This window comes from Centrocercus urophasianus, unplaced genomic scaffold (assembly GCF_019232065.1).
Source record: "Centrocercus urophasianus isolate 14NV4802_14NV808 unplaced genomic scaffold, USGS_Curo_1.0 seq_26, whole genome shotgun sequence".
NCBI classification, from domain to species: Eukaryota; Metazoa; Chordata; class Aves; order Galliformes; family Phasianidae; genus Centrocercus; species Centrocercus urophasianus.
In genome coordinates this window covers 10271156-10289511 of record NW_024884822.1, presented here as the reverse complement: position 1 = coordinate 10289511, position 18356 = coordinate 10271156, and the positions used below count along the sequence as shown (strand labels likewise).

The window sequence follows — 18356 nt, the reverse complement described above, 5'->3', positions numbered from 1 at the left end:
GCGTGTGTGTGTGTGACGGGGGAGGGATGTGGATGAGGAGCGGGCTCTCTTTCTTTCTCACAGAGCTCAGTTAATCCTGCTATCAGGCGCTGGTAAGCAGCAGTCTCAGCGCTGGATTCCGAGAGAAGGAGACGCGTAATTCAGAAGGCGCAGCAGAGGGGAGGCGAGAGTGGCAGCTAAAGAGAGCAGAGCGGGGGAAAAATCAAATCTATGCTCGGAACTGGGCTTCTTTTTCGCCAATGCAAAAGGGAATATGCAGCACATTTTTGCCTTCTTCTGCACCAGTTTCCTAGGGGTGGTGTTAGGGGCCAATTTCCCCAACAATATCCAGATAGGTGAGTGTGGAGCTCGGGGCCGGTTGGGAGCGATGTTCCCCGGCAAGCAGTGGGTTGGAGTGGGGCCGTGGGGAAGCACTGACCCGTCAGTCTGCTTGCAGAGGGGAAAATGTGCGTGTGTGAGGTGTGGGGAGCAGCATGTGCTGGATTTTCGTGTTGATATGAGCTTTGCGAGAGCAGAGATGTATTAATTTTTCTTTGGGGGAGGGGAGGATTGAGAATAAATGCTTGTACACCCCAGCACAGAGAGAGAAAAGTGCCTCTGAAATGGAGGAAGCATGAAAAAAAGATTATTCGTTTCTTGCTTTGTGAAATATCTGGGCTGCCATTGTGCGTTGCTGCATTTGCAACATCAGCGGTTGCATTATACATTTTTGTGAGGATGCTCTCATCTGTGGGTAACTGGGACGAGAGGTAACAAACAGGCGCTCTCTGTTGTTGTTGCTAAAGAATAAGGGCAGAGCTATTGGAGGAAGATTTTGCGCTGGAGTCTCTTTTCATTTCATGCTACTTGCTTCCCCTGTGTGCCAGCGCTGCCTGTTTGATTCCTTTCTCCCTTCCTGCAACTTCTCAGCGCTCCTCTCCCTCCCTGCCCCGGGTTTATTATTACTCTCCCATTGATCTTTGTTGACGATGATTTGTAACCCAAATTCCCTTCCCTTGCATGCCGGTTTCCTTTTGCACCTCCCTTCTCCTTACAGTGCCAATCAACCGCTAATCCACCAAGTTCAGTCAACTCCTGTTTTAGCCTTGCTGCACAATCGCTGCTTTTACTGCTGTTGATGCTGCATCCCTGCCTTCCTCCCTTCCTGCCTCCCTTATACCCCAAATACACGCAGCATCCCAGATTCTCTCCCTTCCAGCAAACACAGATGATAGCCTAACTCGGCTACTAGCATCCAATTCCTCTGACACCCATGATTAGGCAGGAGAAGGGGGGCATGCGGGGGAGTGGGGGATATTCGTGCGCAAATAGCCCGCTCCACACACCTAGGAGATGCCCTCCATACAGAAGATGAGCGAGCAAGCAGGTCTCTGCATATTTGCTTCTTCCCAAAACCACCTGCCCTGGGGGGTGAGCGGAGGGGAGCGGGGGTGGGAATTGATGCTCCCTGCTTCTCTGTTTCAATTCAGTCTGCTTTTCAAGTGCTTTGTTTCCCTCCCTCTATCATGCAAATAGCAGTACTCCCCGTTCATGCGTGTAGATAGCAAGGCGGTCCGAATGTATCAGCACCCTCCTGGAGACTGCGAAGGCATCTGCCGCAAGTCAAGTCTCCTTCTGGGGGAGCAGCGGGAAACTTTTCCCAGAGCTGGGTTATCCCGGGTCCATTCGGGGAGGCGAGCTCTGAGCTGGGTCTAGCCTGGTCCCAGTTTCCGTCTAATTTATGTTGTCCCGTGGTTCTGGGCTCTTTTGCACATGTGTTTGAATGGATATTTCTCAGGATCAGGCTTTCGATTTCTTGCCCAGTCTGAGTTTGGCCTCTGTCACCTGTTAAATGTAGGGGTTTTCCGTGCTTCACACTTCCAGCAGCAACAGCAGGTGTGTACCGTGAGCCCTGCTTGCTCCGGCTCTTACAGATCTGTCCCCTTGTGCCCAGCGTGGGGCAGGGCTTGGCGGGGCTGTCCTGCGCCCCTCAGGGAGCAAGCCTGGAGAGCAAGATTCAAATTGGGCCTCACTGTGAGTGGAGCAAGAGGACGGAATACTCAGATTCCTCTTTTATAGCACTGGCAGTGCTTCTGTTTCTATTCCTTAAAGTTATGGGAGGGGTGAGGAGGTTGAAAGCCAAACCCTGAGCTTCAGCCTGACCCTGGGGGCTGCTGGGCTCAGGGTGCATCAGGGCTCCTGTATGTCCAGGCACTGCATAATGGGAAGGTTTTCTGCTCCCAGCCTGCCTGCAGCAGGCATGGACCCCTTGTGTCAGGTGTGCTGGAGGATTTGGAGCTGCAGTGGCATCTCTGGAAACTCCTCTGCAGGAATATTTCAGACCAGAAGGGCTGCTAATACAGGTGTGCTTAAGACTTCTTGTTTTGTTTTTCTCTCCAGGGGGGTTATTTCCTAATCAACAATCCCAGGAACATGCGGCTTTTAGGTTTGCACTGTCTCAGCTCACGGAACCCCCTAAGCTCCTTCCCCAGATCGACATTGTGAACATCAGCGACAGCTTTGAGATGACATACACCTGTAAGTAGCGGTGTTTGCCGGGCTTTCACTTACTTTGCTTTTTCATTTACTCCTGACTGTTCATGTCTGTACGTGGAACAGGGAGCATCTTGCTAAAAATGTGCAATTCTCCCTCAGGGTCCAAGTCAGAAAACCCCAAATGCACAGGATTTCTGAATGGTTTTGGGGTGTGCTAGGACACAGGGTTGAGGTAGCGCTGCAGTTATTCAGCGTGCCTTGCATTTTCTTTTAGTGCTTCCCAAGCAGTACTGAACCCTTCACAATTCATTTCCTTGTGTTTCTCTAACCTCTGCCCGATTCCTCGCTGAGGTTTCATTCCCATCTTCCCTATAGTTCTGCTGTACAACAAAGGTACCCCTTCCCACCCACGGAGTGCACCAAACTGTATGTTTAGTGTGAACCACATCCTCTTCAGTCCCAGTTTAGCCATCTGTCCTTGCAATTTAATAAAGGCTGAGCAGAAAACCACACCTTGATGCAAGTGGAGTCCAGATCTGCTATAAGAGGAATGCCCACAGGGACAGAGAGCTAAGAGAGTTCCATTTTCAAGTACCAGTGAAATTCTTTCCCTTCATAGTCTGTTGGATTGACATTGGCTCACGTCTGTTGGAGCCTTTAGATTCACTGATTCCTCTTTGCAGATCGCTCGTGGAGAGTGGGATGGATGTGGACAAAAGCTGTCATCTGTGCTAAGAAATACACAGAAAGATAAATCTGCTTTTCTGCAGAGAGCATCCAAGAATGTAGAGAAAGAGAATTCATAAGGCTCTAAAGAAAAATAAGTTGTTTTTTTTCTTGTTGGAGGGTTTACAAATACAAGATTGTAGGAATTTCTTGGCCAGTAAGGCACAGAAGAGAGAAGCAATAATTTGGCTCTGCTTTCCCTGGGCTATCTAATGACATATCTAAAGATTTTCTATTCTCCTTAATATCCCTTTATTTGCTATCTACAAGATTTCCATCAAGAAAGAGCAGCTATATCAGCTCGGTCCAATGGCAATTCCTTGGCAGGAGAACTAGAAAAATAGGGAAGAATAAAAGGCCGTATCTGTCAAGGGAAAATGTCACCCACCTGGGGTAGAGTTGCTGACTGTGGCCGGGGATGAGCTATTTCAGTGCTGATAGCAGGGAGAAAGCAGACACTGCAAGAATATCGCTAGAATAAATTCTCCATCTGCGTGTAGTTGTCCCTCCCTCTCTATGCCTGCCTGAAATGATTTTGTTTACAGCATTAGCAATGATAGCAAGGCCACGATACCAGTTCTGCTTAAAATGTCTGTCATTAGTACCACAGGGGTGGAGGTGGTCTCACAAAAGCTGAATGGAAGCAAGACAGCCTCCCAAAGGATGTTATATTTGAGCTCTATGTAGGGCACATTGTCCTAGATCAGACCAGCAAAGCTCTCTGCACAGTCCAACTTCACTTGTCCTCGTTTTTCTTTTTCTTCTTCTTTTTTTTTTTTTTTTTTTTTAATTAAAAACTTCCTAAGTCCTTCAAGACTATGGAAAGCAGCATTTGTTTTGTAAGCACAAAAGGTGTTAGTCCATGTACTCTTGGGGTAAACAAAACAACAGCAGGACATGTTGAGAGAGACTCTGCTGCTAAAACTTTTGCCAGGAATTATCTCCTTCCTCATCTTCCAGCAATTTCCCTCCCCAGTTGCCAAGACTGGAGATCAGAGGGAAGATCTGTTTATTTACAGTGAATAAAACCCTGCCCACACACAGGTCCTTATCATCTGAGAGAGGGCTGGCCATGCTGCCAGTTAAAATACAGTTTTTGTTCCCATGGAGATAGAGAACACAGCATTTCTCTGCTGTTGGAATCCCCTCTTTCCCTGATGGCTTTGGTTGAGTGTGTTTGGACCCTGCAGATAGAGTTTTACCCCTATGGGAGCTCTAGCAGGAAGGACACCTGGTAAGGTCCCAGCCCCGTGGCACGTCCTGCCTTCCCATAGGAGCCATCCCTGTGTCCTACACACAGTCCTTATGGCAAGTGCCTGAAGCAATATAGGGAATATATAAAGAATCAGCAATGATGGCAGAAGCAAAAGGCTTGTTGGGCAGCTTGTGGGGCAACGACGAAGTGGCAGTTTGAACTGCAGCAAAATGACAGCACTTTGTCTAAGGAGATCGTATGCAAACTGTATCTCGGTATCAAGTGTGACACTGTCTACCTCTGCCTGACACAGATCTGCTTGCTTGTTAGGCTGGGTGAGCTTTGGTGTGACAGGGAGAGAATTTGCAGTATGAGATGCTCCCATCTGCACACAGGTGACAGTAATAGGGAAACGTTAACGATGTGCGAGTGATGATCATAAATTGGTAACAGCAATACCCAGAGAAGTGATACGTCTGTGCAGTGTCAGGAGGATGCTGTTGTTGCTGTGCTATTGCTATGACAGCCCAACCACTTCGGGTTTTCTGATGCCTCCAGTTGTGGTCGTCTTGTTGTTACACAGGGATTGTGAATGCCTCCTCTTGGGTTGGAGTCAGCCTGAGGTTTCTGTGGTCCCTGTGCACAATACGTCAGCAAATTATGATTTTAATTGTAAATATTAAGAAAACAGAGAAGTAGTAGATAGAACATGTGGTGACCTCATATTTCAGATGTGGTTGATGCTAATGTTATTAGCTCTGAGACATGGGCATGTTTCAATAGCTGAAATATCATCCTGAATTCACCTCTGTCCCATAGAATATATGGCAAGGAGCAGGCTCTGTGCTTGCAACTCAGCTTATGGTGTGGCTTAGTGATCTCTGACATGCAGTGAGAATGCACAACTGCTGCTATGAGCATTCTTAACCAAAGACATTGTGTCGTTTCTTTGAAGACTATCACAATTGCTTAGGAAGAAGGTGAACTTACAGCCCTTTCTTTGGCAGAAGTACATAGCAATGCTAGCTGTCTCTAAGGGGGAAAATGATGGGGTGGTGTGAGTGAAAGGTTTGCACAGCGATGTAACAGAGCAAAACCATTCTGATCAGCTTTAAAATGGGTTCTTTGACTTCAGCCATTTTTGGAAAAGTGTGCTATGACCTCAGCAGGTCTCCAGCAAACCATCTTGCTTGGCTTTCCTGAGACTGGCTGTGCTCAGGGCAGCCCCAGTGCAGCAGCAGATATGCTGCGGGTTGGAGCTGAGAGAAGAGGGGTGCTTTGTGCTGGATGCATGGGCACGAGACTGAAGCATAGGATAGAGCTGTAAATACTTGCTTCTGTGGGGTCTGTGGTGGACAGCAGCACCATATGCTCTTGGCAACAAGGGAATACAGGGCTACAGAAACGTGCAGCACTGGGAAATTTTCTTTTATTGTTTGTCTCAGCCTCCATTCATGCACGTGTAATGTACATCCCATCCACTGTGCACAGTGCAGCTCCCTGGGGGATACAAGTTGTTTCAGCTTCAGCTCCTTGGCTTGATTCAGTTTGCGGTGCAGAAACTGTGCTTTCAGCCTTTGGCAGCGGTTCTTGGGTGAGCACAGTCAGCGATGCTCATTCCAGGTGGGTCACTAACCTGGTAAATCCATCCCTGCAACACTCATGCCACTTCGCAATGATGAGCCGCTACCGAAACCCCCTGTTCTGTAGTGAGCCCCATAAATTTGGTAGGGAACTGATCAGCTTTTGTGCACACCGGGTGCTGGGCTGCTGAGATGGGATGGTCAGGAGTTGCACACTCAGAGCAGAGAGGTCTGCAAAGAAGCATGGTAGGATTTTTCAGGTGCATGAAAACCTGCAAAGCGGCTATTGCACTATTATCCCTCTCCCTCCTTGTGTTCATAGCTGTAAGCAATGAGAGGTCTTCATGCTGAGGAGGGTCTGTGGGGTGCTGCTAGCATGTCAGCAGTTGAATCCATTCTGTGTACTAGAAAATGGATGTGCAGATGGGAGCCTGTTCATATTTTAGAAAAGAAAGCCTTCCAGCAGCAATTACAAAGGGATTTGCAATGATCACTTGCTCTGTTCTAATGTTCTTATCAATAGCAGCAAGCTTAGATCCAGATCAGCTACGAAATGAAGTATTTATTTTTGTTCTTCTTCTTGGGCACTTACGTATATAGATACAGTATTTCTGGAGATTGCTTTTTATCTCCTAAATTACCTCTCAGAGACAGGGAGGAATAGGCAAACATTTGAATGTTCTCAAACGAGGAACTAAATTTGGCTTAATTAAACAATTATTGCATGTTTAATTTAAAGGAATCTACTTTGTTGACAAACATACAGTGGCCGCTATTTCTTGGAAAGGTATTGCTGTAATTATTCCAGCAGTAATCAATTAAAATGCTATTTTTATAATTAAACTTCTGCAATCTAAGTAAGCCCAGCCCCGTAATAGCATGTAATTGATGTGGTGTTGGCATTTATTTTTGCAATATCAGAAATCCCATGTAAATGCTTTGGGATTTTTTTCCCCTGTAGATCCCAGCATGACTACTTAAAGTGAGCAAAGCCAACAGAAACCTGGATTTAGTGATCAGACACAACCTGACTGATATAAAATAGGCACTACATAGGAATATATCTCCTTAGATTTTGCAATGGAAAAAGGGCTGATGAATCAGCGCATCGATTCGCATTAGATCAAACTGAGGTTAAGGGTGCTCAGCTGCTGGCAGGGATGGGCTGTAGCTTGCTGTTAATTGCATGTTTGTCTGGTGAGATGCTCCCACCCTGCCGTAAGATCCAGCCACAACGAGGGTGCTGATGGGCATCTCTGGCAAGCGTGAAAGCCATGAGGTGTGGAGAGGGGCAGCCAAGGAATGAGTGGGTCCTGGGCGTGCTCCGATGGGCTCTGGGTGCTCAGCAGTGGCAGCCACCTCTGAGGAAGGTGGGAAATCATCCCATGTGCTCTTCTCAATGTTTAAAACATGAGCACCAAGCCATTTCCTTATGTCTGGCTGCCAGGGCATGGCAGGCTGTCTGTCTGCCTTCACAGATCTGGGCACAGAGAGACCTGGGTGAACGTGGGCTGAGATCGTGTGTAGGGACGCTGATGGCAATCCGCTGTCATTTGGCAAAGGCAGCCCTGCTGAGGGACTGACAGGGCACGGCAAGAACAGGTTTCCCCCAGTCTGGTGTGCTCATTTCTCACCTGTGGCAATAGGGACACTTATTCTTCGCACAATTTCTTCATGTATTAATTTTTTTTTTATCCTGAGCTGCGGGAGTGGTGCTGGGGAGAAAAGCTGATGTCACATAATTAGGAAGAATAGTGGGAATTTCACACTTGCAAATCTATCTACTCATCTGCAGAGAATCCAAATATTCATTGTTGACAAGCAAACAAGAGTGAAGAAGGAAAATTTGTGCTCAGCAGCAGGCAAAGAAGGGATTTTAGAAGCAGCAAGCAGCAAAGGCCAAACATGCTCAGTGTGTGACAGCCACAGCTTCTTCCTCTCACAGCTTATCCTTTCTTCTTTAAAATAAAGCATGTTCATGCAATAGGGACAGTACTAAGCTGCAGACACATGGGTTTAATTTTTTGGCTTTTAAATAGGGAGGTGAGAGCAGAAACGTTTGTGTGGCTTTAAGGAAGGCAGGATGGGGAAGCGTGCTGTTCCCTTTCAAAACTCCAGCAGAAATTTTAGATATACACATTTACATTTTCTCTTAATAGGGTTAGGGCCCCAAAGGCGTTAGCTCTTTGCCAGTAGGAATGGAAACCATCCCAGTTAGCTTCGGTAGCACACAAAGCTCTGAGCAGACACAAAACCAACATGCTCCTTAAAGATGCAATAAGTCGGCGAGGCTCTAATATTCTGCTGATCCAAATTCTCCAGGGTGTGGTGTTAACACAAGTCTGAAGACAAAGATGCATTTATTTCAACTACGCTCCTTTAAAAAGGGATGAGTTTTGCTTCTCTGCTTTCAGTTGTGGAGGATTGGAACAGGCTAACATTTTTCCCAGCGAGAAGTGCCATTTAGTACAGCACAGGATGTCCTCTGGGGGCTGCAATGGCTCCTCAGGAAATCAGGACTTCGGTAACATGAAGAAGAGCTGAACCCAATCGCCAGCAACCCACCATCATCCCGGCAAACAATGTTTCAAAATAAAACGGGTTGATTAACATAACAGCGTGCCATCCAGCAGGGGCTGTTCCCTGCTCACCTGCTGAACTGATCGCTCATTAGCTGCAGTAATGAGTCTCTAGTTGATTTTCTTCTGCTACCCCTTAGCAGCCAGACCCACTCATCCCCTCTGGGGCATTCTTTAAAAAAATAATACTAATGTATCTCAGTTGCTTCCCCTGAAAACCTTATCCTTTGTCAGCCCTCATCCCAAGTTGCAGCTTTATGAGCAGACGTGCTTATGTATTGCAGCACTGATTGATCTCTTAAGAAAGGAGCAGTGAGAGGCAATGAAGAGGCGAATCACAGCTACAAATTGCCCTATCTTGACTTCTTCAAGAGGGTCTTTTCATTCTTTGATTCTATTTGTTTCTGACAGCATGGAGGAGTGCACAAGAAAACAACTGACATCTGAGAGTGAGGATGTAGCATTTGAGTGATGGCAGGTTTCTTGTGTAATGTGTGTGTGTGCATCTCCATATGCTTCGAGAGTTTTGGCTTTGATTTAATAAGCAAGGTCCTGCAAGCTAATGTAGAGGAAGTGGGAGGGAGATGAAAGCTTGAGGGCTGGAAGGTCTGAAGAGAGGCACAGTAACCACTGCAGGTGATAGGGATACAGTGCAGAGGGAGCTCGCATAAAGGGAGGGCTATTTCTCCCCTCCCAAATACTTTGCTAGAAGTAAGCTTTGGTGAGCAAACCACATCAGTGCCTACACTGATTAAGATCTGGTTTTATTCCTGCTGGCCAGGATTCCCCAGTGTCTGAGCCTGTTGACTTTTCTTCCACTCAGCACCAATCCCCCATTGAACACAGTCCATGAGAAAGAAGACAGTGTTGCTATTCTGGCAGGTAAGCAGAAACAAACAAACAAAAAAACAGAAACAATTGCTAGCAGGTTTGGGACTGTGAGTGAGAGGATGTCAGCAGAGAGCACACAGGGACAGGGGATGGAGAAATGTTGGGTCAGGAGCAGCGCTTGGAGAGCTTCTATGGGAAAGAGGATGGGCTCTGCAAGTGTCTGTGGTCGTGCTGAGTTTTTCCTTCTCTCTTTTCAGCCTTTACCCAGAGTGTCCTTTATTGAATAATGAGCATATACCATTTACATATGGCTTATTGCGTGACGCCACGAGGCATGGTGGTGGCCATGTGCTGGTCCTGAGATAAAAGGTGTAGACATGTTGGTGCAGCACAGAATGAGGATGGGCCATGGGGGATAGAGGCACAATGGACAAGAAAGAGGGCAGTTTGGTGAAGGGAGAAAAAGTAAGGGATAAATTCTGAGGTGCAGACTGTGGTGAGGTGAATGCTAGATCAAAAGTGGAAGGGAAAGGCTTGGGGATGACCATCCCAGTGGTCCAGGAGCAGATTGAAAGTGGCAAGGTCCAGGTCAGCCAGGGATGTGGGGACAGATCTGGGCCACCCGCACAGTGCTGCAAAGGGCCAAATCAGCCCATGGAGCTGCAGCTGAGAACAAGGCTTGGCCTGCAGGGAGTTCATGACAAATGCCTTTGTGCTGAAGGTGATTAATGCTTTTAATGAACTACCAAAGGAAGTTATAGGAAGCCAAACTGCATATGGCTGCAGGGCTGTTGCTGTTGCAAGCAGGGATGGGAGGCGAGCTGCGGCACAGCCTGCCTGTGCAGTGATGCTGTTTTCAGTTCACTGTCCCAGAAACACAGTCAGGCACAGCAGCTGTCCTCAGTCTGTCCTGAGCAAAGGCAGAACTGAGTGCATTCCATAGATTTAATCAGAACTAATTTCTGGCATGTCCTAGTTCTGGGGTCTTGCCTGGTTGGGTGGTTGTGGCTGCGCCAACCAAACCCTGCTGCCTGCTGCTCTGAGTTGTGGGGATGGCAATCTGGGAGTCCTCAGTGCAAAAATGAAGGAAGAACTGTCACTTAACTCTTCTTTCCCCTGCAAAGCACAGGTGAAGTTCTGCTTTGCCAGTGTCTGTAGAGGGACAGAGGAAGAGAAGGAAAGAATGAACCCAAGCTTGACCAGCTGCTCCTGCCACATCGCTGCTCACTTTCTTAGCAGCATCCTTAAGCAGCAGGTTCCACATCCTTAAAGATTGAAGAAGGGAATTTGTCCCCTCTAAATTTTCTTTCTAAAGATTAGTTGCCCTCATCTAAGCTACTGAACAAGGTGACTTCTGTAATCAGCAGAGCCCTCCAGTGTATGATCCTTTCGAACAGTTTCAGACACCCATCTTAGCAGAGGAGGATTTGCCCTCCAGAGGTGTGTGCTTATCTCCCTTGTCGATGCAGCAAGCCAAGATTACAGGCTTGGCTTAGGCAGCTTACCCTGAGACCTTCAGAGGTAGGTGAAAGGAATCCAACCCAAAATGTCTGCAGCTGTACCACATAAGTGTTCAAAACTCAATGCATGTAATGCCTCACCAGTACCAAACATTTTCCAAGAAGCAGCCTATAAAACACCACACGACAAGCAAACACTTTGTGGTTGTGCTATTCTGATGTTTCAGTAAAAACTGAAGAAAATATTTGTTCATGGTTCATTATTCATAGAAACTGCTCTTCTCAGGTTCTCCGTCCGTATTCCAGTGCAGTAGTGCAGCGGTCCTTCAAGGGCAGGATTCTGTTGCTGTCTGGGATGTGCTCCTATCCTCAGAACCTCTTCTATTTCTCACTTCTCGTGGGCTCACTGCAGCAGTGTTTGCAGTGCTCTAATGAAATTTTGTTGTGTGTTTGCTTTTGCTGTCCTGAAGCAGATCTTTTTCTTCCTCTTTCTGCCCATGCTCTCCTAGCTGCTATTGCCATTCACTAGGAGTGGGATCGAGGGGATTCTGGAGACGGTACCATCAGGGGAGCAATGCCTTCAGGTGCTAACTGCAGCATTCTCCAAATAGCACCTGGGGATTTCACTGGGCAATCCCCACTGGTGCTAATGGGAGGAAGACACAGCTGAACCCCATGCAGCACTTCAGGTAGGCAGGAACAAACAGTCTTGTGAGCTTTCTTGGGAAAAAAAGAAGCAAGAAAAGGGAAAAAAAAAAAAGGTTATTTCTGACATAGCCTATGTTAATAATAGTTTTATTTAGCAACCATATGAACCAATTTGAATGTAGACCCCTGGACTAATATAGCTGAAAATCACAGGGATGCTTTGAATCACACCCTGCTCTGGTCTGGAGTTCTGGTGGCCAGCTGACAGCAATCCCAAATCAGTTTGAGAGCAACGTGCTTTTAGGTGTCCTGATACAAACTTATTTCCAGAAGAAAGGAGTAAGTGTGATTGCAAACTAGTAACGTGTTCATAGAGCCGATCCCAGGGCAGTGTGTGTGGAGCAGTGTTGGGGTGGCTGAGGGTGGAGGGAATTGGGGTGGGGATAGCTGAGGTGCAGCAACATCCCCTGGTGGGACTGTAGGGCCTTCAGCAAAGATGTGCTCAGTGCTGCCTGCGTGATCTGAGCCGTGTGGGTGCACTGCTGCAGGATTAAGCGTGTTTGTAGGGTGGTTCATGTCCAGAGCTGCAAGAGGTGCTACAGAGGTGTAGTTTGTGGGGTGAGATTTGCAATGTTTTTCTTGGCTATCCTTGCTTGCAGTCAATGCAGGGAATCGTTCGTATTCAACAACGCCAAATTTACATTAAAAAAAAGGCTCCATCAAAAGGAAATCGCACTTGACAGTCCCTCTTTAGCCACGGGAGAGCAGCAGGAAGACAGGCTCATAGGCTGCCTCCTCTCCCTTGCTGTCTGCGTGTTCTTTAGTTTTGGCATTGCAAAAATGGGAAGCAGCTGTAAGCCCTTTGGATCGCAAATGGATCTGGGAGTCTGCTACCTCTGTTAACAACTCATTTATTATCACGGAGCAGACAGTTTCCTCTGAGCCAGCTCAATCTATCATTTCTTAAAGATGCTGTGTGAGACTGGAAGCATTTGCTGGCACCTGAAGGCCGGTAATAAATGCATCTTTGGAAGGAAATCTTCCTCGCTGGGTTTTCTTCTCAGCTTCAGTAGGAACAATCTGTGGGTACCACAGCACAGGGCTGGCAGGCAACAGGGTGTGCTTCTGATGTCCTCTTTCCTCTGCAAAGTTCAGGATCATCCCTGCTCTAAACATTTCTTAAGGGAAACGAGTGCTCTTTGCTTCCATCTGCATGCAAAGTACGGAAGAGTGAACAGAAAGATATTCCAACTCCACTACACAAAACCCACTCTCATCCCACAGTCAAAGCAACTCTACAAAAGGACACTTCCCCATTATTTCACCTGATGCACCCAACATCTGTGCAGATGCTGAGCAGTCTCATGTTAACTCTCCCAATCCAACCTTCTAAGAGAATTTGCTATAGAGAGCAGTGAGGTGATGTAAGTCACTGCTAATTGTGCTTGCTGCAGGAGTGTTTTTGGCTGCTGTTACATCCCGGCTGCTTAAAGTCCGGAGCTCCCAGTGTGCTTCAGAGAAATTCAGGGTCAGCAGGGAAGGGAGAGATGTGCTGGTGTGAGCAGTGTGCTGAGCTCAGGATGGGGTGAAGGGACACAGTGATGCTGCAGGTGGCTTTGCTGGTTCTCGTGGTTAGCTGGCTGATGTGCTTCAGCCTGACTTCGTGTAATTTGCTCTCATGAATTATTCCAAGAGAAAATAGCAGTCCTATTAATTTTGCTTTGTTTATAATAATCTTATTGGTGAAGGGAAATAGAGTTACATGTGCTTGGTTCAGCACTGTCAGTTTGGATTGCGGATCAACCCTTTCCTATAGAAGCTGCACTTGTTCCAAAGATCTGTTAGGTTCTATAAAACCCGTCAGGTTTTGTAGTCTGCGATCACAACCCTTCTGTCTTTCTTTTCTTGGGATTTTTAACCCCGTGACACTGCCTTCAACCCCAAATTTTGCTGCTTCTCCTTTTTCCTGCAGTAGGATTTTCCTTGTGGTTGTTCTGCCTCTCCCTCTGCCTGTAATTGTTGCAATCTCAAAACTTAAGACACCGTAATAATTTCTCTTGTGTTCTTCTGCCTCTGTCTATTGCATCTCCCTGTTGTTAGGAGTTTTGTTAGCAGCATTTCATCCTTTATTTTTGTGCCAAAGTTTTGGGATGTTGATTATTGGCTTAGGACTGTAAAATTGCTAAAATCAATATTTTTAAGGGCATTTAAATGCATACGGATTCCTTGGTCTTGCACTCTGTTTTCTGGTTTGCCAGAGAAATCTCCTGCCAAGATCAAGTGACTGAGGAGTCACTTTCTGAAGCACTAACAGTTAGTGGCACCTCTTTCCTCAAGAAGGGACAGGAAAATCTTGTGTAGGGGTATGCTGAGACATCAATGGTAAAAAGAGAAGAAAAGTATTGGATAATATGTCTTAAGGGGGAAAAAAAAACAGGAGAATTGAGTTTTAGGCAAGTTGTTAGAATCAGGGACAAATGATAAATGGCAGCTGAAGGCTTGTTGCAAGTGCATTAGAGGCAGCCTCTAATGTGTGCTTTAAATCAACGTTTGTTGCTGTTTGACCCTACCTGCAGCCGTTAAAGCATGCAGTGAAATGCCTCCTCCAATGGTGCACCCGATGGCTCTAACCATTACTGCAAGCAGCAGCTTGGGTATGTCCAAAGTCTGAGTCCTTGAACAGTAGCACTTGATGTGCTGGGCTGTGTGGGCTTTTCTGCAAGGAATGAAAGATTAATCACTTTCCAGATGCCCTGAAATAAATGGAGACTTTGACTTCAAGCCCTGGGTGACCTACTTGTGCCTTTGAGACTTTGTCTGTGTCAACAACTTTTTCTCTTGGGAGAAGTTGCCTCTTAAGGACTGCTTGATGCTCTAGTGGCTTGTTTGTTTGTTTGTTTTTAGCTTTTCCTACACAGGGAGGATGTGGAAAGAGCTGGCACTGGTGAAGCATCAGGAAAAGCTATGTTGGGAATGTCTGAATTTCCTCCATTTAGCTGTAAAGGCTGGGTGCTCAGAAAGGTGCATGTGACTGCCAGGTTCATAAATCAGTGGGGAGAAGTGAGTGGTCACTTACCCAAAGGACAACACAGGGCTTTAGATTTTAGGACCGTCCCATGTTAGCCTCATCTTTTTGCTTAGGCTCATGCTAGCGTGCTTGATCTTCAGAATGAACCTGACCCCAGTTGGGAGGACCCACGGATCTCCAGGAAGCAGGGACAGCCATCTGCCTGGTACCTTCACTCTCCCATGTCTGCTAGCACATGAGCAGTAGGGGATGACATCTGGGAGGTGATGGGGGAACTACTCTGCTTCTTGTGGAAGTGCCAGGCAGCACAGTTTTAAAGCCATGCAAGTGGTTGAGTGGGTGAGCAGAAGCTACCTCAGCGTGCAGGGTACTCAGAACAGTTTCTCCCAGGCAGACATTGCCTCAGAGCAGCAAAGCAAAGCGAAAGTGCCAAGGGGCCGTTCTGAGTGGCCACAGTCTGTATTACCAACCATCTGTTCTTACAGCACTGTTATGACAGCCGGAAAATAACCTTTACATCGGCAGCGTAGACTCATTCATCCCCGCTCCCCAAGTGACTGGAGCATGATTCACCTGCTCGTCTCTGCCTTCGCCTTCCTCCCCAGACGGGGTGCTGGGACTGGGCCCATATGGCTGCTTTGTGCCATGCTGCCTTGCCAGAGCTGGGCCAAACATAAGGCTGGGGATGAATGCTGACATGATTAAGCCACTTTGGAAGAGGAAAGATTGAGCCAACTCCTCCACTCTCCTGCAGCCCACAGGGAAGTGTTTTAATCTCCTGCAGGGAAGAAACTCATGGAGGTGCATCTAAAATACTAACCCTGCATGGGGGAGAACAGATTCTCTTGATTTTGCTTTTGCATATCAACAAGCATGTTCAAGGTGGGTGAAGATTTTCTCTTCAGCTCTGCCCATGTACCTTTAATTTCCCTTTGTGGACTTCAAAGCCTGAAGAAATATTGAAAAACTCTCAGATGAGCAAAGTCTTTGTTCTGTAGACAAACTTCCATAGGAAATAAAAATTCATAGGGTGTCAGTCCTTTTCTTTGAGCCAAGCTTAACACCCTAATAGAGTTAGGTCTTTACTGAATCACTGGGTGAACAGCTTGCTCCCTCCGCACATCTTGTAAGGTTTCTCTCTGCTCCATGTAAGGAAGACAGTTTGAGGGCACTTCCCTCCCATCATTACCCAAAGCACCTAAACTGAGTGCAGCTGGGACCCCGCAGGCCTTCAAGGAGTGTGTCCATGAACCATGCTTAACCTAATCAGAGGCGAGGACACTGCTATCAAAGCAACTGATGGATTCCTTTTAGCTTGTGCCTCCAAAAAGTAGGACACTCCATAACCAGAAGACTAGATACAGTCCAATGCAAGTTTCCCAGGAGAGGAAAGGCAGATTTGCTGGAGACATCACAAATGAGAAGAAATGTATGGTTTTTTTTTTTTTTTGGCTTGCTGTGACTTAGTAGCAGTGATTATGGCAAGGCCTGGAGTTTTCCAGTCTGAGCTTGGCAGAGAAAAAGAGAAAGCATCTAACTACTGCAAGAATTATAATTATTGCTAAGCATTTTCATGGTGCTATCAGTGTATGCAGAGATTTGCAAAAGAAGAAATTATCATAACTTCAAGCCTATTACTTCTTCACAGGAGCTCCGTTCTGCTTTCTGGTTGGGCAGTCTTTTCCAGCTGACACTGAGACTGCACACTTGCTCCCCATCATTCTGCTGCGTTTTGCCAGCACTTGCTGAGTCTGTGCCTTTTGTTCCAGCAGAAGACCTGGGAGCACATACGACAGTTGCAGCTCCATGCCGGCCCACTTCCCGGAATGGCTCCTTTCTGAGTTACAATCACTAGCAGGACACTGTGAGGACAGCCAGATGCACTGAGAAAAGCTGTGTGCCTGTTAAGACAGCCTCATCACTTCTATGTGGGAAAGTAGCCACTTAAAGCATGTTGTACTACTTGGTTTCTAGTGGCATTAGATATTGCTGTGTGGAGGGCACTGGCCTTGTTTAAATACCCAAAATATTTATTGAGGACATGTTTCCTCTCTATTCTCTCATGATAGGATGCCCCAAATCCAGTGACACTAATTAGCTACTTAAACTTTTTTATTTTTTTCCTCCCTCCCAGCTATGGACAAATCTCTCTGGATTTAGCAGCACAGCAAAGATTTAACAGAAAGTTTAAATGGGAAAAGCATATGAGAGGAGAAATTGTAGGATAAGATTCTGTGCCTGTTAACTGATGGCATTTATAAATTATAGCTGAGAGATGTCATATCTGTGGAAATGGAAAACAGCTTAGTGGATTATAAAAATACCCTCTATAAACCATTTTAATGCCTAATTTTTTAAAGTCTCTTATGGTAGGTGTCATAAAAACGAATTCTAGCAGAAAGGATAAAAATTTTCCCTTGGTAAACTGGCTAGATGATGATTAGAGGCTGTCAGGGAGAACAAATTCTTGATTAAGCTGAGGTGCTGAAGTATGGGTGAACACAACAGGATCCCATTTCCAAGGAGGCGAATTCATCTGTGGGTGAAGCAAATGCAAACCGTACTGTAGTTGCCTGATGGCCAGAGTTTGCCCTCACCCCACATGTGGTGAGGCAGTAAGGGTGGCACAGGTTGCCCAGAGAGGTGGTGGAAGCCCCGTCCTTGGAGACATTCAAGGTGAGGCTGGAGGGACTCTGAACACTGATGGAGCTGTGGGTGTCCCTGTTCAGTGCAGGGGGCTTGGACCAGATGGCCTTTAAGGGTCCCTTCCAGTTCAAAAGATTCTATGATTCTACGTGTCGTTTCAGAGAGGCTGCTATTCCAGATTTCCTTGCTCACTTCTCTGTGGCCCTTGGGTGCCTTCTCTCCCCAATCATATCATTTTTAAAAGCACAGCCAACACTCAATTCTGGGTTAAGATATTTAAGGATGCAGCGTTTTGCACTACATTTCCAAGCTGCTTGCATAGGAAAGGGTAAATGACCTAGCTCTCCCTGTCCTTTCACAGCCTGATTCCTGGGATGCATTCAAAGCACCTATTCTCTCAACACCTTTGAAGGCTTTGTGTCAGTTCTCCCCATAGATCCTTGCACCGGAGGCTTCTTTTGTGTCTGCACTTATTATTATTATTATTTTTTTTTTCCAGAAGAGGAAATCTGCATGTGGGATAGAAATAGTATTAACTTTCCCTATGAGAGCTCACAGCAGAAGTGCATTTGCAATGTGTCATTGGGTCTCTGTCTGTCAGCCCATTTCCATGGGGAGGCAAGATTTAGTGTACGGGCTCCAGCTGAGCACCTTATAACATCAGTGCAGGAAAAGCAATTTAGCAAATGAAGCTGCGTTATATAGGATGTCAAGCAGCCTACTTCTGGGTCCTGTTCTCTGCAAGGGACTTCATTGTGACATAAGCTGAAGGCATGATTAACAGCCTTGAAATTGAAAGCACAGGCAAAAAAGCTCATGCAAAATAATCCAAAAGCAGCCTGCCCTGAAGTTCCCTGAACAGCAGTTGGATTGGGTGTGTTTTCTGTCAGAGATAAAGTGTCCTGCCTATAGACTTTTTTATTTCTCCTGTATAAATCAACTAAGAGCTGACTATAAAATGAATTGGAGACGGGGGTAAAGAAGGATTTATTTGGCCCCATGCCTTCTTTTTCCCATTGCCTTCTTCCTGGAGATGGCACAAGTGTGAGTCTTTTTGTCTGTCCACCTTGCATCGAAATATGCAGAGGGAATGAGATCTTAAGCTTGATTCAAGCATAGGTTTTAGTAGGGAAAATGAAAAGGAAGGAAGGATGGATGAGGTCTCCTGATTATGAAACTTTCTTA

At 46.4% G+C, this 18356-nt stretch overlaps 1 protein-coding gene across 4 annotated transcripts in view; it reads left to right on the top strand.

The window, feature by feature from the left end:
• The first annotated feature begins 253 nt into the window (after positions 1-253).
• GRIA1 (glutamate ionotropic receptor AMPA type subunit 1) overlaps positions 254-18356 on the top strand; it is a 107799-nt gene continuing 89696 nt past the window's right edge. For all 4 annotated transcript variants that reach the window (XM_042826220.1, XM_042826219.1, XM_042826218.1 and 1 more), the window contains exons 1-2: positions 254-335; positions 2380-2517. In XM_042826220.1, the coding sequence (XP_042682154.1) occupies positions 254-335; positions 2380-2517 (220 nt within the window). The remainder of the gene's footprint in view (positions 336-2379; positions 2518-18356) is intronic.